Consider the following 21,964-nt stretch of genomic DNA (forward strand, 5'->3'; position numbering starts at 1 on the left):
ACTGCAAGGAGATCCAACCAGTCCATTCTAAAGGAGATCAGTCCTGGGTGTTCATTGGAAGGACTGATGCTGAAGCTGAAACTCCAACACTTTGGCCACCTGATGCAAAGGTCTGACACATTGGAAAAGACCCTGATGCTGGGAAAGATTGAGGGCAGGAGGAGAAGGGGAAGACCGAGGATGAGATGGCTGGATGGCATCACCGACTCGATGGACATGGGTTTGGGTGGACTCTTGGAGTTGGTGATGGACAGGGAGGCCTGGTGTGCTGCAGTTCATGGGGTCACAGAGAGTCAGAAACAACTGAGCGACTGAACTGAACTGAACTGAACTGATGAGACTGGATGCCATATTGTTCTTTTTTGAATGTTGACTTTTAAGCCAGCATCAAGAGGCTCTTTAGTTCCTCTTTGCTTTCTGCCGTAAGGGTGGTTTTATCTGCATATCTGAGGTTATTGATAGTTCTCCTGGCCATCTTGATTCCAGCTGGCGCTTCATTGAGCCCAGCATCTTGCATGACGTATTCTGCGTATAACTTAAATAACAGGGTGACACTGTACAGCCTTGAAATACCCCTTTCCTAATTTGCAACCAGTCTGTTGTTCCATGTCTGGTTCTAACTATTGCGTTCTTGACCTGCATACAGGTTTTCAGGAGTCAGATAAAGTGGTCTGATATTCCAATCTCTTTAAGAATTTTCCACAGTTTGTGGGGATCCATGCAGTCAAAGGCTTTAGTGTAGTCAATGAAGCAGAAGTAGATGTTTTTCTAGAATCCTCTTGCTTTTTCTATGATCCAATGGATGTTGATCTCTGGTTCCTCCGACTTTTCTAAATCCATCTTGAACATCTGAGAGTTCTTGGTTCACGTACTATTTGAGGCCTAGCTTGGAGAATTTTGAGCATTGCAATATAGAGATTATTTAAAGTCATGCGACCAAGTAGGAGGTAATACAGATAGATCAGGAAAGATCTATGCTAGAGCACTCCAATATTAAGAGATTAGTAAGAGGAGAAAGATTCTGTAAAGGAAACTGAGAAGCTGTAGACAAGAAGGTAGAAGAAAAAACAGAAGAATTCAGGTTACAGAAGCCAAACAAAGAGTTTTAAGAAAGAGGGAGTGATTCCCAGTATCAAGATGAAGACTGAATTGCCCATTCAAATTGGGCACGTTGAAATCAGCGGGCTTCAAGGCTGATGACTTTTAAAAGTCAGAAAATGAAAAATGCAAGACTGTTAGTTACTCTGGGTGTTGATACATTTCCTTTCTTCTCTTTGCATAGACAACTGAATCATTTCTGACTTGCTTTACAATTTCAATATTGCAGAATATAAAAGACAACCTGCAGCAAATCTCAGGTCGGATTGATATCATTCACAATAAGAAGGCAGCAGCGCTGCAAAGCGCCACAGCCCCGGAAAAGGCGAGGCTACAGGAAGCTCTCTCCAGGCTCGACTTCCAATGGGAAAGAGTGAACAAAATGTACAAGGACCGACAAGGGTAGGTACCACTTTCCTTTTACTTAAAGGAAATGATTATACCTATCTCCCAGGAATTCTAGAGTTCATGTCTATGCTCTTCATGAAAAAGGAGATAGGGAAGAAGAGAGGGAGATGTATCACTATCACTGGGAAAAGGTAAGTGGAATCAGAACAAATGGTGATCTAGTTGAAACCAAGGAGCTGAATTCAACACATTTTTCAGAACCAAAGTTAGCATCATGTTGGAACACTGTAATATCCTCAGAAATTTCAGGTCATGCCAAAACCAATTTAGTCATTGAGTTGAGGTGGTTTAAATAATTGTGCAGTATAATTTGTATACTTTTGGTCAACTTTGTATCCTATAGATTTATAATAGTTTGATATACTTACATTAATATATTGGAAATATAAGCTAGCAACACGAAGTTGACTTTCATGTGTTGTTTCTATGTTGCCCTACTATTTTGTCTCAGGGAATTTGATTTAAAATTATTAATTTTTCATGCTTCCTTAATTAAAATACCTGACTGTTGACCAAATTTTAAAAATTCACATACATTTCTTAGCCTCAGACCACAAGAAGGTGCTGTTTCCTCTTCTAATTTTAGGTGAAGCATAATAAAATTGTAATGGCTTAAAGCAGTTTCTTTCAAAGAGTTGTTTCAAGACAGAATTCTTCATTATTATTGGAGGAAATAAAATCTTTTTTAATAATTACAAGGAACCTCTTTAATATCTCTCATATCTGACCATTTCTTGATGTCTTTACTTCGTTTTTTGTTCTTAATTTACTACATTAGATTCCTAAATCAACACTTCTAGCATAAATCTCGGTGTTTCCAATGATCATGCCTTCTTTGCTCCCAATTATCTTTCATCCAGAATTGTTTTTCTGAAGTGTGAGAACTTAAGTGCTGTCACCTCATTCCTGTGAGAACAAAGTCTAGATTCATTAATTTGAAACAAAAGGCTTTCACATGATCCCTGCTCATGTCAACCTCACCGTGTATTAATTCCTGCCTGCCTACAACTCCTCTGAATTCTGCTCTAGCAATATTAACTTGATTTAAAGATTTCCAAACGTCTTCTGCCCCCTCTGGCCTCCCTGCCTTCAAGTCTCATGTCAAATGTTATTTCCTTCTTCAAATCCTGAAAATATTAGTTGATCTTAGAAACTTAGATATCATTTTAACATTAATGTAATATAGTATCAGCATACAATTCATATAATTACAAATGTTGCCAGACTCAATGGCTACCTGTAGAGTGGGTGCATGCTAAATCACTTCAGTTGTGTCCAACTCTTTGCAACCCCATGGACTATATAGCCTGCCAGGTGCCTCTGTCCAAGGGATTTCCCAGGCAAGAATACTGGAGCGGGTTGCCATGCCTTCCTCCAGGGGATCTTCCCAGCCCAGGAATCGAACCCATGTCTCTTACATCCCCTGCATTGACAGGCAGGTTCTTTGCCACCAGTACCACCTGGGATGCCCCTGCTCCAAAGTCACGTTTTCCTAGAATTTACTATAGAGCAATATCTTTTTTTACTTTTATGTCTCCTACACAAGCTCCTGAAAGACTGAGATATGCTTTTGTCTTCTATAGACACTGACCATTCTTGCAGGAAGGCTGAGGTGAGACTTTCTGCTTTCTGAGACTACCCACCCCCCACTTTCAGTCATCTTTTGTCACTGAGCTAGGTATTTCCTTTTGACAGTCGTGCAGCTCTTTACCTTTCAGTTCACCTTCAACCATAGACTTGAAAAGAAGCGGATCCTCCAATGCCATTCTACAGAGAGAGTAAGCTGAATTCTCACCGCAGATTTGGGTGGCCTCTTTCCCATGTCTGGCAAATGATGGAGTGTCACTAACCCCAGCAGACTCACTCTTTACTTATCCAGATGCTGGAAAAGTATCCTCATTTTACTCTAATTAGACTTCTCTAGGAATTGGTCAGGAGCTGCTAAATTTCATGGGACTGTACTCTAGTCTTGGGTAAAACTGTTTTAAGTTATTGTGTGTGAGTACAGACCCTAGAGTTCAACTTGCTTTAATATCCTGGCTTTGCTGCTGACTGGCTCTATGTCCTTGAGCAAGTTCCCTAACCTTTATGCTCCACAATTCCCTTATCTATAAAATGGGACAAAAATATTTACCAAGTCATAGAGTTGTTATGAGGATTAAATGATACAGTGTATGTCGAGTGTTTAGTGTATTGCTTCTACATAATGACTCAATCAAGCTTGGCAATTTTAATGTTAAAAATAATGGTTTCCTGGCTCTGATAGTCTTCATGCCTGTTAATTCTTTCTTATATGCTCTTACATTTTCCTGAGCACCATAGAGAGCTGATTTAAATTCAGTCCCTGATTTGAAGAACCTCCCAGTGCTAGAGAGAAAATGGACAAACAGCCAATAAATTACAGGTTGATAGATACAAGCAATGCTGGATGGCGAGAACAAGATCCCTGGGGAGTAGAAAAGGAACATCTTACTCCGAGGCAGGAATAAAGCAAGGTCAATGGACCGTTCAAGGTTCTGAGTTACAACTAACAGAAAGAGACTCCGATTGCCTTAGGTAGAATTATATAATTAGAAGAATATCAGGTAACTCATGGAATCAATGGAAAGGCCTGGGATCCAGGTGTAAATATGGGCAGAAATTGTCAAGGAAGACTGATATATGCACCCAGAAACACACCAAGCATCAAGCTACAAGACAAATCTGAATTATAAACTGTTGTCATAGCCATGGTCCACTGGTACACCAGAGATACCATTGCCCCTCTATAGCAGTTGCAACTATCACTAATTTTAGAATTACATTTTCTTACAGAATTGCCAGATAAAGAATGAGTTGTTTATTTTTTTTTCCTCTGAAGGTCCAATTAGTGAATATTTTAGTGTTTGCAGATCATATAATCTCTACTCAACTCTGCTGTGAAGGGTGAATGAAACCCTAGACAATGCATATACAAATGGACATGGTTTATTCTAATAAAGCTTTATTTATAAAGACAGGCAGTAGGTCAAATTTTGCTGGAGGGCCATAAATTGCCAACTTTTGTAATAAGGCATGCTTCAGTCATATAACTAGGTTATAATTGCTAGGGGTTAAGAAATATAAATAGCTGCAGTTTGGGCTCCATTTTTTGGAGTGGTAGTGGCAGTACTCTTGCCTGGAAAATCCCATGGATGGAGGAGCCTGGTAGGCTGCAGTCCATGGGGTCGCTAAGGGTCGGACACAACTGAGCGAATTCACTTTCACTTTTCACTTTCACACTTTGGAGAAGGAAATGGCAACCCACTCCAGTGTTCTTGCCTGGAGAATCCCAAGAATGGGGGAACCTGGTGGGCTGCCGTCTATGGGGTCGCACAGAGTCGGACACGACTGAAGCGACTTAGCAGCAGCAGCAGCGGTGGTAGTCAGGAATTTATCTCCCACCAAGCCCATATAATGGTAGATTCTTGAATCCTTATCAATTAGAAGGTATACGTTCTTTTATCAAATTAATATAGAGTTGATTTACAATGTTGTGCTAGTTTCTGATGTACAGCAAAGTAATTAAGTTATATATATATGCATATATATGTATTGTTTTTCATATTCCTTTCCATAATGGTTTACTAGAGTATGTTGAATATATTTCTCTGGGCTATACATTCTGACCTTGTCGCTTATCTGTTTTATATGGAGTAGTTTGTATCTGCTAATCCCAAACTCCTAATTTATCCTCCCTTGACCCTCTTTCCCCTTTCGTAACCATAAGTTTGTTTTCTATGTCTGTGAGTCTGTTTCTGCTTTGTAAGTTAGCTTATTTTATTTATATCATATTTTAGATTCCAGATATACGTAGTATCGTATATTTGTCTTTCTCTGTGTAACTTATTTCATTTGATATGCCAGTCTCTAGGCCCAGCCATGTTCTGCAAATGATATTATTTCATTCCTTTTGACAGATGAGTAGCATTCCATTGTGTATATGGACCACACCTTCGTTATCCACTCATCTGTTGATGGACATTTAGGTTATTTCCATGTCTTGGCTACTATAAAGAGTGTTTCTGTGAGCATTGAGATGTGTGCAACTTTTTGAATTAGAGCTTTTTTCTGAATATATTCCTAAGAGTGGGATTTCTGGATCATATGGTAATTATATTTTTAGCTTTATAAGGAACCTCCATACTATTCTCCATAGTGGCTGTACCAATGTACATTCACACCAGCAGTGTAGAAGGTTTCCCTTTTTTCCACATCCTCTCAAGCTTTTGTTATTGTAGACTTGTTATTGGTGGTCATGTGACTCATGTGAGGTGGTACGTAATTGTAGTTTTGATTTGTATTTCTCTCATAAATCAAGGCTATACATTCTTAAATAGACAAATGTACAGCATTCATGTTGGGTTCTCAACAAAAATCTACTTTTTTTTTTTTTAATAAGTCAGCTTGTGGTTAAAACAAAATACCTTTGAACCAGTAAGAAGGCATTAGTATATTTTCAGGTATGAGCCAGTTATGATAATGCATCATTCAGCTATTGCCATAATATGATGATACAAATCACCCCTAAAACTCTATAACTTAAAATAAGCCTTTGTTCTCATGCTTATGGATCTTTAGGTTGCCTGTGTTTTGTCTGACTTAGGCTGAATGTGGCTGGACAGCTGTTTCAAGTGATGGGTGAGCTAGGCTATGCTCCAGGATGTGTGTTTCCTCCCTGTGGCTTTATTCTGGGGTTTATATGAAGGACCAGTGGCATATTCTTCTCATGACACATCACCAGAGCATGAACTAAGCCTAATCTCCTAAGAGCATGTATGGCCTATGATTGTATTAAGCTGCTCACATTCCATTGGCAACAGCAAACCTGACATAATAGAATGGGGGAAGTAGTCTCTTGCTACAGTGAACAGGAAAGAACAATAAATACTTGCTGACTAATAATTCAAACTATTATAGGTAGTTAATAATTAATAATGAAGGATTCTTTAGAGCTTGAAAATACCTTAGTGATTTTATCCTGCTTCATTATTTTATCAGTTCAGTTCAGTTCAGTCATTCAGTCATGTCTGACTCTTTGTGATCCCATGGACTGCAGCACACCAGACTTCCCTGTCCATCACCAGTTCCCGAAGCTTGCTCAAACTAATGTCCATCAAGTCAGTGATGCCATCCAGCCATCTCATCCTTTGTCATTCCCTTCTTCTGCCTTCAGTCTTTCCCAGCCTCAGGATCTTTTCCAGTGAGTCAGTTCTTTGTATCAGGTAGCCAAAGTATTGGAGCTTCAGCGTCAGTCCTTCCAGTGAACACTCAGGACTGATCTCCTTTAGGATGGACTGGTTGGATCTCCTTGCAGTCCAAGAGACTCTCAAGAGTCTTCTCCAACACCACAGTTCAAAAGCATCAATTCTTCGGCACTCAGCTTTCTTTATGGTACAGCTCTCACATCCATACATGACTACTGGAAAAACCATAGTTTTGACTAGATGGACCTTTGTCAACCACAAAGATGTTAAGTAACTTGCCCAAACACATGCTTCAATGGCACATACGCATATTTCTATTTCATCAAAATATTTCACTCTAATATATTTGCATAGCTTACTCAAAAGTAATTTGCAAGCAGGAGAAAATGCAGTAGTCTCTTGGCATTCCTGAGGCATAGCTTCTGATACCATCATTAACCACTGAATTCTAAGTGCCATGATGGCAAAACTCACCTCCATTAAATGTCATAGAGTAAAACAGACATTACTGTCTATGTTGATGCAAGTAGAGAATTAAAAGCCAGATTAACTTGTTACAACTTACTCATTATCTAGGAGACCTGCTTCCATACATTGTCTTCCAGCAAATAGAATTTCAACTTGTACCTCAGGAAAGTAACAAATCCTCAAATTATTAAAAGTGGGTCCTTTCCATGGAAACACAGATAGGGCAGTAAATATTAAATCTATGAATCACATGTGTGCATGTACATATCCATGTATACTGATAGATAATCCATATAGATAGAAACATGTATTTACATATATAAATATTTAATGAGAAATTAACTGATGCTAAATGCTGTTTCCATCTATTTCTTAGTAGATTACTTACTGTTGCTAAACGAAACACATGAAAAATGAAACAATTAACATAATATATACCTAGTATTAGAGAAACAATGTACTTTCCTTGTTTCCAAAAGCACTTGAGGGCTGACCAATACCAATACAGATACCCTGTTGTCTTTTTTTCGGATACTGCCTTTCCTAGCCCTCAAACCATTAACAAATTTGTCTGATTTTCAGGAAATTACTCCTCAAGTCTTAGAGGATAGCACAAATCAAGTAAGATAATGAAAGCAAAAGTAATTTGTAGACTACAAATTGCTCTATAGCCATAAGATGGCATTATTGTGCAACAAGATTCTGGTCTGACAGTATGAGGACATTTAAGAAATCAAATTCTATTACCAGTGATTTTTCATAAAGTAAGAAACAGGAAAAGCCATGTTGTGTTAAAGAAGCCAGACACAGAAGAATATATGTTGTATGATTTCATTGAAATAAAGTTCAAAAAAAGGCCTATCAAGGGTTAAAGTTCAGGTATGATTATTTTTGTGGGGAGTAGTAATTAACAAGGACAGGAGCGAGTTCTGGGGTTTGAATAATGTTTTATTTATTCATCTGGATACTGGTTGCATTGATAATTTCCCTTAAGAAAATGTATAGAAGTATACACTTGTGATTTGTATATTTTTCTGTGTGTATGCTTTACTCAAATGAAATTTACACTTACATTTTTTAAAATAATTAACACATTTTTAAGTACAAGAATCCCTAACCTCAGAATGTTTTGAAAAAGATGGAGTTGTAAGAAAAAAGCACGTTACATTGTGTTATTTTTGGCATTTCCCCATGGACCTCTGAAAGGTTTATAATTGATCAGTACAGACTCTTAAGTTTGTGGGCACCACTGCTCTAGAGAACGATTTCCTGAATGCTGGGAGCACAGTGCCACTTGTCAACAGGATGCTGGAGATGGGAGAGCTGGAAACTGCTTCCCTGGGGATTTCTCCTTTGTTTAGCTCTCTTTGTGTCAAGCCCACAGTATTAATGTGCTCACAGACTCTCACTGCCATTTGTAATACATGAAGGAAAATGAGACAATGAAAAAAATGAAGAAATGAAAGGAGAGAAAACAAAAAAAGAAATGAAAGAAATTGGACTTGAAGAGAAAGTGCCTTGATCGCCTCTGTATTCAGATTCTGGGGGACAAGCATGCCATTCTGCAAGCCCATTCCACATGCAACTTTCCCATCAGCACTGGCTATCTCACTGGTAATTTTTCTAATGAAGCTTTCAGTAAATATTTTTCTCTCATGTCAAGGTGAGGGAAATAACCATACAGAACTCACAGAGGGAAAGAATAATATATTAATCCTTATGGCATCTCCATACAGTTTTCTCCTGTAAAGTGGAAGCTAGAGGGACAGATGTATAATCTGGGAGCTTTCCCAGAATTGTTTGTTCCTAAATGAGACATTCAGCGATAGCAGCATTAGCAGCCTCTTCTATTTGTCACAATGCCATATGTAGTTGGGAAGATACATGAGAAGCACACACAGGATCCTGACAACTCAGGAAAGATCAACATTGCAGTCTTAGAATTAGTCTCTACTAAATGTAAAAAGATTCATGCCAGACTGAATCTTCATTTCTCCTCCCAGGTATATGTGTAAGTGCCAGTGCATAATTTTTACTGTAGTTTTTTGAACTTGGTAGAATTAAGAAGTAAGAGGTTAAAAAAAAAAAAAAAAACCTGAATATGGATTTTTTTTTTTTTTTACATCTCATTTTACAATTGCTTCCGTACTGACCAGGGGAGAGTGTTCTCATCCATTCATTCATGGGGACCCTGCAGAGGTAGATGAGTTAAATTGAGGAAGATGACAGTTTCTATGTTTATGTCCCACTTTTTCATGCTGTTGAGACCATGGTATATGGGGAAGGCTTCTGCTTTGATTTTCAATCAAATATGTTTTTGAAAATCAGCACTTATTAAATAATTGATTCCATAGAATTCATTTTTAGAACTTAGTTATCTATGTCGAGAAAATATATTTTTATCTCCAAAGATATATTAAAAAACATACATAGAGACACATATATACTCACCAATTCACCTAAACACTGGAAATATTTAAAAGCTTATTGTTAAGCTTAAAGTGTTTCCCTGTTAAGCATCTTGTTCTCTATCTGCTCCCCTCCATTTGTCTACACTGATTGGTCAGTTTTATTTTATTAGTTACTGGAAGTCAGAAACCATATCATTTTTGCCTCTTAGTACAATTCCCTGTAGAGCACATTTGGTTAATAAATACTATTTGATGATAATGATGATGAAAACTGTAATTTGACAGCATTGATGTATATGCCAAAAATAAATCATCAAAACTTTAGGAAAGGCAAATCTTTTACTAACCTGTCATTTGCTATAATTTCCATGCATGAAGCTCAGCCTCTACACTGCCTTCCCTGGCCTATTTCCTCTTGCGTATTTCAATTAGGGATCACCTCTTGCTGCATACTAGCTTCTTTGTCATGCTACTCTCTAAGAGTGTTTATATTTCTGCTGGGGCTCTGTAAAATCTAAATTAATCCCTAGCTATTGTGCATATCTTTCACAGACCAGTTGTTATACCTTGCACACTGAGAGAGCCATTGTGAGCCAAATAGAGGAGTCTTTTGTTTCTACCCAGAAGCCCAAAATGAAGTCTATGATTTGACTTCTGATGCCAATTACTTGGAGGTTTTACCACCAAAGGCAAAGCTATAAACCACAAAAGGTTAATCTCCTATAGTTGGTGTTAGAAAGTATTTAATGTTAACATAGTGACTGTCAAACCATCTCATTAAAACAAGCCAGTGGGCAACAAACAAGATCTTTATTCTGCAATCCTAGTGTTTGAAACTCTGTCTAAAAAGCAAGCCATTCATGATACAGTGTCATTTGAATTAGATACCTAAACTAGTCTTTGGTTTATATGTCTTTGTTTACATACAATTTATTTGAATTTTTTAGTCGTTGAGGACATTTGGTAAAGGAATTGAATGAAAGAGATCTGTTGTATTTATTTAATAAAAGGGCTTTTTGAAATGTATTAAATATAAGTTTGTTTCTGCCCATCAGCTTACCTCCTGTATGTTCCTCTTGCTAGTTCAAAGCACTCAAGAATTGCAGAGTGATTTGCTTTTTATGATAGCCATTTTATACAGGATCATTTTGCCTTATATCTTTAACATTTTCAGATTCTTATAAATCTTTACAGTTCACTTAGAGGTTAGTTTAAAACTTGCTTCAGATAAGAAATTGACTAGATATAAAATTCACATAATCTCAGAGTTAACCATAGATCAATATCCTGAATCTTTTTCTCAAAGTAATTGAACATTTTTGTTTCCCAGGATAGCTGTAGACACACATTTCCATTCTTCACCATAGATGATTCTACTTTTTCATTGTACAGGGGGCTATAGTTTGCTTGTTTCTTATCTAAATAAACTCATATTTTCATCACTGCCAAAGGGAAAAAGGCTCTAGTATAGACAATAACTGGAAACCTCTAAGACTAGCCTCATTTTGGAAATAATGCCACTATTTGACTTTACTCACTGTATGTTTCTTGGTTTTATTATGCCACAAATTCCCCTTCTCCAAAGATACACACACACACATTTTCCCCCCTCTACACGGGATAGATGAGTTTTAGAAGAAAGCAAAATTGTGCTAAATGTAGCTTTTCTAGAAATTTGCTCAATCAATTAGAATTTGTTTTGGTTGAGGGTAACAGAAGCACAAGGGAGCCATGCCTTCACTAAGAAAGAAGCATTTATTTCTCTCCTTAAAACCCTAGGAGTATACAGTCCAAGCAGGTAGGATGACTCTACTGATTCTTATATTCTATCTAGCTCATCATGTGGGCTCTCATCTCCACATTGCAAGATGGAACACCCACCATGTTCACGTTCCAGAAGTAGGATGGAAAGAGGTAGGAAGAAGGAGCAAAGGATTCACACCAATAGTCTTTTAGGGAAGTTCCCTGGGAGCTGCCACATTTTATTTACACTTATACTTTATTGGCCTAAATCAGTCACATGACTACACCAAAGCTGGAAGGGAGACTAGGAAATGTTGCATTTATTCCTGAATATGATGTACTCTGCCAAAAATTATACAGTTATAGAGAAGTGAGTTTGAGTAGGCTCTGGGAGTTGGTGATGGACAGGGAAGCCTGGCGTGCTACAGTCCATGGGGTTGTAAAGAGTCAGGCATGACTGAGCTACTACTGAACTGTAGAGAAGTGGGAGCATGGATATTGGAAGATAACTAACACTCTTTAATGTGTATATAGAGAAAATGTCTTTTGTTGTGTTTTTTTAAAGAGCCCTAAGAAATACATGACCTTCCCAGGTGGCGCTAGTGATAAAGAACCCACCTGCCAATGCAGGAGACACAGGAGATGTGGGTTTGATCCCTGGGTCGGTAAGATCCACTGGGGAAGGGCATGGTAACCCACTCCAGTATTCTTGCCTGGAAAATCCCATGGATTGGGGACCCTGGCAGGCTGTGGTCCATAGGGTTGCAAAGAATCAGACACAATTAAAGCTACTTAGCATGCATGCACACAAGAAATATGTCAAAAGTATAGCTTTGTTGAGTGTTATTTTCTTTCCCTGCATTCTTTCATAATTTTATGAGCTCTGATTGAGCAAACAGCTTACTGTGGCTTCCTGAATTCTGCAAATATAAAAGTAAAAAGTTTTCATCATTGCCCAATACCCATTTGTTCTATCTCTCCATAACTTCAAAACAAAGTTTAATTAATTAATTTTTGCTTGACTCTTACCCCTTTCCAACAAAGCCACAGCTTAGCTGAGTAAAGACATGGATAATTGGTTTTCACAGTACACCTAGGTTACATATTCTCTACTTACTTTCTTGGACTAAAGTTGAGTCATCTGTAAGTTGTAGTGGTTTAGATCACTGACTCCAAGTATATCCACCATAAAATAAGGATCCGAGACTAAAGCTAAAATTATGACAATGCACTGAAGCTTCAGGACATCCCCTTTTCTGGACATGTAACATGTATGTTACTTAAAAGTAAAGAACTTCTGTTTTAGCAACACCTTCATGCCAGACAGGTATTCAGTGCTTTACATATATGATTTCACCCTCAGGAGAACTTTATTTTCAGATAAGGAACTTGAGGGCTTAGAGGGAACAAATAATTGTCCCAAGATCACATAGGAATATATGCAAGAGCCTATATTCCTATGTGATCTCTTATCTCTGTGCCCCTGGTCTCCTATGTATTTCATTAGGATTTCTTATGTTCAAGGATGATAGTCTCTGTTTCGGATGTCAATCTTTAGTAGCAGAAACAAGGATATATTTATATAAACATTTTAAACTCTTATATCTGAAACCACAGTGTTTCGAAGAGATGTATTTGGAAGGTGGTATATTCACATTCAATATCTTCTAGAAAAACAAACCATGATTCTATCAGGTGCTTTGCAAAGCCAAGTATTTAAGAATCCCTTCAGTTGCTTGAGAAACCCTGCATGTTCTTTGGTACTAATCAAAGTCCTGTTTATAACTCAGGACCAAACGCAAATGTCACTATTTGGAATCATTTGCTCATCTCAATCAATTATTTCACTTTCTGTGTTCTAGAATCCTCTTGCACTGCTCTTAGAAGTGCTTCTCATAAGTTTGTATGTCTTACATAACTATGTGCAACTCTTTACCATCCATTTTGTTCCTATAGGACAGAAACTGTGCCATATACCTTCTGTCACCCCTAAGCCAAACACAGCATAATACCATGATAGCTGCTCAGTATATATTAATTCTTAAATTGATGAATCCTTACAAGAAAATGATAAGCTTCTCACTCTGAAGTTATAATATTTTGGAATGAATAAATTTCCATTATAGTTTTTTTTTATTTACCAGGAATTTCATTTCCATTATAATTTATTCAATAGTGTATTTATGGAGGGTAAATTTCCTCATATTTATTTTCATTTTTCTGTAATGAAGCTGAATTATGACTTTGAAGTATAGATATAGCAATACAAGAATAATCTGAGATCTTGATATGTTCTTATAATTATGGTATTTGAGAGAAGTGAATAGACTCTTCTAAGATAAATATACCCATTAGCTACTAAAGTCAACATAACTTTCTGGTGGAAGGCAACAAACTTTTTGTTCATTTGCTTGCTTGCTTGCTTATTTTAACTTCTGCTGTTGGTGGGGAGAGTGTGATTTGTTACCATTACAAAATTCTAACACTTTAAAAAAAAATTTGTTTACTCTGTGAGAATTGCAAATTCTTGCCTGTAAGGCAATTTTTACAAGAATTATTTTCTTATTAGTTTTAGCTTATCCATGGACAGTCTCAAATTCCTCTTGAAAACATCAATTTCCTCAAGGGAAAACTGCCCATTACAAGCGAAAGATGTGGTTTTTGAGACATTTCTGCTTGAAACAACACATTTTGGAATATCCTATGTGGTTTCCTAGAATGGTTAGATACTTAGCAATAATAGATGGACATTTAAAAAGTCTTACTATTTGAATAATTTTTATGTTTGAATCAATGTAAGTTGTAAATTTTTTACAAAACGTAATTATGTATGTTTAGCTTCTTTTGAAATGCTGCATGTTTTTGTATCATTTACCTTCCTCTAATAATCAGAGATAACATTTAAAATCAAGAGTTGTCATTATCTGTTTTTCTGAGATAAGCAGAGGTACAGTTCTGTAATCTTTATGGAGACCTTCTATAAAATAGCACCATGATTAGGACATTTATGTCAGCTCTCATATTTGTCTTATCCCTTTTCACCTACCACCCAGTAATGTAAGAGTGACCCAAAGTAGCTTTCTATTGGACCCTTAACAAAGTTTGCCAGTAATGGTCAGATACTGCCATAATAATTCTGTGTAACAAACACACTCCCAAATAACTGAGTAATTATTCTCATGCTTAGAGAGTAAGGCTCTTTTTTTAGCCTGTGGGACTGTAGGTTGAATGAATAGACCTGATCTGTGTGTTTTCCTCTGGGGCCCAGGTTGGAATGGCAGCAGATACTTGGTACATATTCTTCCATGGAACAGTCTGGAAGTTCTCAGAAGGGCCAACAGAAATGTGTAATGGTTCTAAAGACCTTAACTCGAAACTGACAAAGTGCCTCTTTAGGTCCACATCCAATGGTCAACGCAAGTCATATGGCAAGCCAAAGTGCAGGAGCAGAGGAATGCACTCTGCTTACCATGAGGCCATGTCAAGAATGAGATACATGATAATACTACAGAATAGAATTGGGAACAACAGTATAAAATAATACACTACCAGAATAGAATATTACAGCATCAGTAAACTTTTTTGATTGTAGATGTCTAACTATTGGGGAAACTCCAATCTCCAGCTTATTGATTCCACTTGAAAATGTATTCTGAATCCACTTTTCCACAAGTTTAATCTCTAATACAATTCACATTGGTTCTTCTATTTTGTTGTGTTCAGTCACTCAGTTGTGTCTGACTCTTTGTAACCCATAGACCGTAGCCCTCCAGGGTTCCCTGTCCTTTACCATATCCCAGAGCTTACTCAAACTAATCCATTGAGTCCACACCATCTCATCTTCTGTCATCCCCTTCTCCTCCTGCCCTCAGTCTTTCCCATCATCAGGGTCTTTTCCAATGAGTCAGCTCATTGCATCAGTTGGCCAAAGTATTGGAGCTTCAGCATCAATCCTTCCAATGAATATTCAGAGTTGATTTCCTTTAAGACTGACTGGTTTGATCTCCTTCCTGTTAAAGGGACTCTCAAGGGTCTTCTATTTTACCAAAGAAAAACTGGTATTTAAAAGCAAATGTTTAAAGACCCCTGAAAAAATTATTGTATTTAGTGTATTAAAACTAACTTGAAGTCAGAGTTTTATTTACCAACTTGAGAGTCTCCTTGTGCTTTGGCATCCTTGGAAGTTGGATTTCTGAATAGCATCATGACTTTCCATACCCAGCTGTCGGCTACTTGAAAGTACCATAAGCTGACTATCACGGCTCACAGTATACCCTTGAAGAGGGCCATCTGGTTTATGTCTCTTGGCAAAATTTGTTTAAAAACAAGCAGCTGCATGACAAAGTAAGAAGGAGTCTCTGTCTAGCTGTGGTAAATAAGTAGGTTTGCAATGCACATAATAAAGCATTTTCTAATTCAAGCCAACTCTTCTGAAAGGGAAACATTCTTTTCTCACAAATAAAACTCCACAGAATTCAATGACAGGAAGGGACTTCATCAGATTTATATTTTAGCAGCTTAAGGGTATGAGAAAAATAAACAAAATAAAGCCTGTTTATGATGAGGTACAACCTTCTGGTAATAACTGACTTTTATATGCTTTTATAGAATCTAATGCTTGGAAATTGTTTTACTTATATCAGAATTCAAAGTTCTTAAAGATCTGTCCTTTGAAACCCTACTATTAGTTGGTATTTAATAATTTACTGAATGTGCTTTCTTTCCTTCTACTAGGTCTCTGTGTATCCCTACTCAGTCTCAAAGAACACATGCTACATTTTTTTGAAAAGCATAAATGGATTTTCCAATCCAGTTACATGTGTTCCCTTAACTCTTAACTACAGGGTCAGACTAGCTTTGATTAAGACGACCCAGAGGGATGGTATGGGGAGGGAGGAGGGGGAGGTTCAGGATGGGGAACGCGTGTATACCTGTGGCGGATTCATGTTGATGTATGGCAAAACCAATACAATATTGTAATTAACCTCCAGTTAAAATAAATAAATTTATATTAAAAGAAAGAATTGATTTGGGTCTTAAACATTTGGAGGTTAAGAATGTCTTGGTTTGGCTTCCTCTGAAAGCAAATCCTGAGACAAGCATTTGAGTTTAGGTCGTTGATTTGGAAGGTGACCTCAGAAAGTTGTGAGAGAGTAGTGAGGTGGTGAGAAAATTAAGAGTTAATGGCTGTTGAACCTCAGCCAGGGTACACTGAACTCTCAAGAACCAAGAAAATGGGTGACGTTCCAACTGGGTCTTCTACAATATGCATCCTGGAGGGGGGCGGGGCGAGGGAGGGCATTATTCCTTTAAATTAGGCTACTGCACTACTGTATCCAGCTGTTTATTCTTTTGCATATTTGAGCTACTTTTCTGATTCCTGCAGTTCTCTGGATCCAAATTTAATCCTAAGCATTTGCATTCTGATATTTGTGTGACTTTCTCATTATTCCTCATTGACATGTTTGTTTACTCTTTTACCAATGTTTACTTTTGTTGTTAGCATATACTTAACTGTAGTTAGGTCTTTGAATTGCTGAGTTTTGCTTTACAACTGTAAATTGGATTTGGATATAGTTTTTTTTTTTTTTTTTAAGTGGGATTCACACTAGTCAGTGACATAATTCAAACTAGAAACTGAAAATTGTAGACACAATCCTGCTTAAGTGAAATTCTTGAATGGCATCACCAATAAATATTTGGGAGATTTGTAAAAGGATTAATTTAAGAAAATTGTATTAGTATGCCAACTTTATTCCAAGTTGTCTGCAAACTATCCAACTGTCTTGTCTCTAGTGTCAAAAGACAAGTTAAAATTGTGATTCCTTTTATACGGTTGTAGAATCTGAGAAGGTCTCTATTACTTGTTTGGATCAGCATGCATGGTGTTGGTTAGACATTCATTACTCCTTCTAGCATTTTAAATGTTAAAGTCCTGAAAGATCAAAACACAATTCTTTAGATATCCCTAGAGAATCTAAGAATAAATTAGTTCTCCCTAGACATGAATGAAGACAAATTTTACTCATTAGTTAATTTTACCTCGTGATCAAAATTCTTTGCAAAATAAAAATCACTTGATTCATGAGTCACAGCATGAAGAGTAATAAGAAGGATTAGAGATCTAGAAGACTGGGAAAAAATGATGACAGAAAAAGAAAGAGGCATTTGATATGTATAAAGTTTAAGGGAAACGTGAGCAAGGCTTGAAGCATTTTAAGGTTGAAGAACACAGGAAAATGAGATAAGTGAAGTTAAATGAAAATCCTTTTTTTTAACTGAAAGAAAGAGAACTGCAAATCGTGTGAAGGTTGTTTTGCTTTGTTTCTTAATAAGGAACTACCTGTGGAAAATCTGGGAAATTAGGAAAGCTAGACTTTTATAACTGTGACTTTCAAAGGTCACAAAGGAAATTAAATTTTGGATTGGGTTTTAAAGCACTGGAATTACTTCCAGTCTTATTTTTACAGGATGCTGTATAAAGCAAGAAAATAGATCACAGCCTAGCTAAAGGGGAATATTCAGGTTGTCACTAACTTCAGTACAGACTGCCTCATGGTCCCTTTGGCTGTGATGACATATCGATCATGGAAGACATGACCAAGTATGATTTTAATAATCATTATTATACAGCCATTTATTGACTGGGCTGGACCGTATGTCTTCTTGAAGTTATAAGAAAAGGTACTAAGAAATATACCTTGTGTGAAGACTACACTATCAGCCTCATCAATGGCCATAAAATCAGATCCCTTATCTGTATATCATTTCAGTATTTCTTCTGTTGCTTTGAAACATCTTAGTCATAAGATATGCCCTTTATCAATGATATTTTCCAATAACTTTTATAGGGAATAACTTTGTTGATATTAAAAATATAATAAGCATGAGATGTTTTCCATGAAGTAGCTCTCTAAATGACTTTCATGATAACATGTCTGCCCATATGGTCTGAATCTTTGTATCAAAGAATGCCCATGGACAGAACTTAAAATACTTATCTCACAAAGTTTCTATTATTAATAAGATAATGGAATTTGAAGATAAAAAATAAAGATAAAAATGCCATTTAGTTTTAGTAAGTAAACTGAGAAAGTAAAATGCACTGATTATACTGCCTTTAAATATATGTATATATGGGTTGTTTTTATACACTAAGAAAATCTATAGACATTTTGGTTTTCATTATGCTGAAAGCAAGTCTCTTGGACTGTCTGAAGATAGTTCGAAAGTGCACTTCATTTACATTTCTTCATTTGGATGTCAAACTTATGAAATATTTTTTAAATCAATACCTAAGGGGTAGATGAGAGTTGATAGAGAAGGAAAGAAGAATTGTTTCTGTTATTGAAGCCTTGTTTCCCTCCTCATGTCTGTCATTAGATGGAAGATGTCTATTACCACTCAATATGCTGGATGAAGTTCTGGTAAAAGAAATTTTTTCCTTTCTCTCATTTGTCTCCCAGGGCTAACATGTGTTTCATGTTGCTAGGTAGTGAAAATCAATTGAGGTTTTCATGGAAATTGTTCTCTTCATCCTAAGGAAAGAATTCTAATGGCAATTTCATTTAGTGAAAAATGACCCTGGAAAGTTAGCATTTAATTAATGCCATATTTGTTAGCATTATTATTTTAATAAATTTACAAAATAAGAGGCCACATTTTGCCAAGCTTCTGGCAGTAATAGTAGTGAAATGCAGTTTCTCCTGGCATGTGTTCATATTATTTTGACATGGTGGATGGATCTAGTAAGATTGATAACAAAATGTTGTGCCTTCGTGTACTAAAATTTAATGACAGTTATTCTGCCAAGCATGAAAATGTCCCTAATAGCTGACATTCTGCAAAAGATTCTCTGTTAATCACATGCCAAGTGTTCACCATATCTCTTTCCTGAGTCTTTTTTTAAAGAGTTATATCCTGTGTCTTGTTCCAGAAATCTAGTAACAAAGTGAATGAGCAGAACAACAAAAAAAGATCTGTTGTATATAATATCTTATGCACAATGATAGAAATTTTCATGATGTTATTTAGGTGACATCTTCAGGTATGTAGCTTTTTTGTGTGCACTTTTAATTTTCAGCATAAAATGTGTTGTCTTAGACAGGGTTCCTCAAGAAACAGACTCTGAGACAGTGATTTCTACTGGGAAGTGCTCTAAAAGCAATGCCTGCGAGAGAATAAAGGGAATGGGATTGGACAGATGGAAGCACTGAAGATGTGTTCATTACAAGAGAGGTCTCAGCTAGTCCCATTTGGAGTTGGGATGGTCATTTAGAATATTCCTGAGTGAGGCAAAGAGGTTGGATATTTGTGGCCCTAAATCCATCTATCATTGAATATGTCTCCCACTTACCCACTGCAAGGCTCTATAATCTTGGGCATGGAAGCTCCTATCTTCTGAGGAAAACTTCTGAGAAGGCTTAAATGGTGATTTGTTAGCAGATAACACTACAACAATGAGAGAAATGCATGCTTCATTTGTAATTCATGACTTTGGGCGACACATCCCAGCATCCACTATAGTAGTCAGTTGCCCTTGTTGAAGCATAAATTAACTAAATATTTTATACCTAGTAATGCATCTTGGTAGTGATAGAGCCCAGCTACTAACCTTTTTAATAGTTTTATTGAGGTGTAGCTGGCATACAATAAACCTTACCATGTTTAAATAATCCAATTTGACAAGTGTTTATAGGTGTATACACCAGTAAAATCATGGCCACAATCAAGACCATGAACATAACCATTACCTTCATAAGCCTTTTAGTAATCCCTCCCTCCTGCCCTGCCTCCACCCCAGGAAATCACTGATCTGGTGTCTGACACTATAGATCAGTTTGCGTTTTCTAGATTGTTATAAAAATAGAATCATAGAATATGTACCTTTTATTTTTTGGTCTCCACTCACTAACTCTCACTTGTGGCTAATATGATTGCTATGTGAGTGCATACATTAAATAAGGCAATAAAAGCATTCCAGTCTAATTCTGATACTAGTTCTTGGACCTGCATTATACATTGAACTATGCCATTGTGTTGGGATAAGTCCTCAGGATTCAAATGACCCTGACTGTTTAGGGAGTTACTGCTTTCTTTGTAATCAATCCTTTTTTATAAGCTCAATTTCGATCAAATACCTTAAAAATGATCTGCTATTCAGGTATAGAAATGGAACATATTTCCTCCACAATTAGTTCAAATTTTATACTTATTATTTATTGAATTGGCAAAAAATTTCCTTTGAGAAAAAACCTGAATAAACTTTTTGGCCAACCCAATATATTTAGTCCTGGAATTAAATAGTACTCTCCCAATATTCTGTTCTACTACCTATACCCAGATAAATCTCAAACTGGTTTCTTGAGATCAATAATTTTCTTTAGTCAGTCATTCATTTAAAAAAGCAACACACCTGTCTGCCTATCTATCTGTATAACTTCTGTAGGGAGATATTTGTAAGTTGTTGTTTTGATGTATTGTGCTATTAAGCATGAGATAAAGAACTACAAACTAAAGTATTTTATAAAATCATCTTAAATTGACCAGATCAGTAGCACCGTCACTTTAATTAAAAAAAAAAAAGTGTACTTTAATTAGACTTCGCAGTTCCATGAGGACGCCACCATTATTTCTCATGAGGCCCTCAGGCAAAAGCATTTATTGTCCTCTCTTTATTCTCACCTGTACTTTATTTTTTTATAATCTGATTTTTTAATTTTGTTATTAACTATCATAAACATTTTGTATGTTGGTACATTAATTACTTTATATGTAGTAGTTATGCTAATTTGATACTGTGTTAAAATTTTTCTTGTTGTGAATATGGACCATTTTTAATGTTTGCAATTATGTATAATATTTCAATGAACACCTTCTTCTTAATGATGCTTGTTAATTGATAGAGTACAGTCCCAAGCATCAAGCCCAGAGGGAAGACCATGTTTCTTACTCCAGCCTGTTATTGCCGTAGTGCTTGTCCAAAATACTGCACTCCCCTAAAGGCCAATAGCAATGTCCTGGTGCAGAACCTTCATCCTGTGGCTTAAACATTAAGCAATGCATATTCTAAAGTACTTTTCTTCCCTCTCACATCACTGTGTTTGACAACTTCTTTACAAATATCAGGACTGGCCACTTAGAACTTTTTTGTTGCTGTTTTTCAGCATCATGCTTAGATTATATAGATGGTGCTCTTATTTTCGTAATTTCTAGAAATGCTTTTGGATGTTGTAAATTTTCACATTCAAGGCACTATGAAACATTCTCCTTCCCATGACCTCATATTTCCATATATTTCTCTGTGTCCATTCCTTGGCTTTGCCATTATGGTGGCACCAGAATGATCTGTATAGCACAATAAGTGAAAGTGAAGTCGCTCAGTGGTATCCGACTCTTTGCGACCCCATGGACTGTAGCCTATCAGGCTTCTCCATCCTTGGGATTTTCCAGGCAAGAGTGCTGGAGTGGATTGCCATTTCCTTCTCCAGGGGATCTTCCCGACCCAGGAATCGAATCTGGGTCTCCTGCATTGCAGGCAGATGCTTTACCGTCTGAGCCACCAGGGAAGCGGGTCTATTGTATAGCACAATAATGGGAGCTAAAAAAATA

General features: G+C 36.8%; 1 protein-coding gene across 1 annotated transcript in view; it reads left to right on the plus strand.

The window, feature by feature from the left end:
* Nucleotides 1-21,964, plus strand: part of DMD (dystrophin) — a 1,795,368-nt gene that overhangs the window by 535,824 nt on the left and 1,237,580 nt on the right. The window contains exon 38 of the mRNA XM_068961890.1: nt 1,328-1,500. Coding sequence (XP_068817991.1) covers nt 1,328-1,500 — 173 coding nt within the window. The remainder of the gene's footprint in view (nt 1-1,327; nt 1,501-21,964) is intronic.

This window comes from Capricornis sumatraensis, chromosome X, assembly GCF_032405125.1.
Source record: "Capricornis sumatraensis isolate serow.1 chromosome X, serow.2, whole genome shotgun sequence".
Lineage (NCBI taxonomy): Eukaryota > Metazoa > Chordata > Mammalia > Artiodactyla > Bovidae > Capricornis > Capricornis sumatraensis.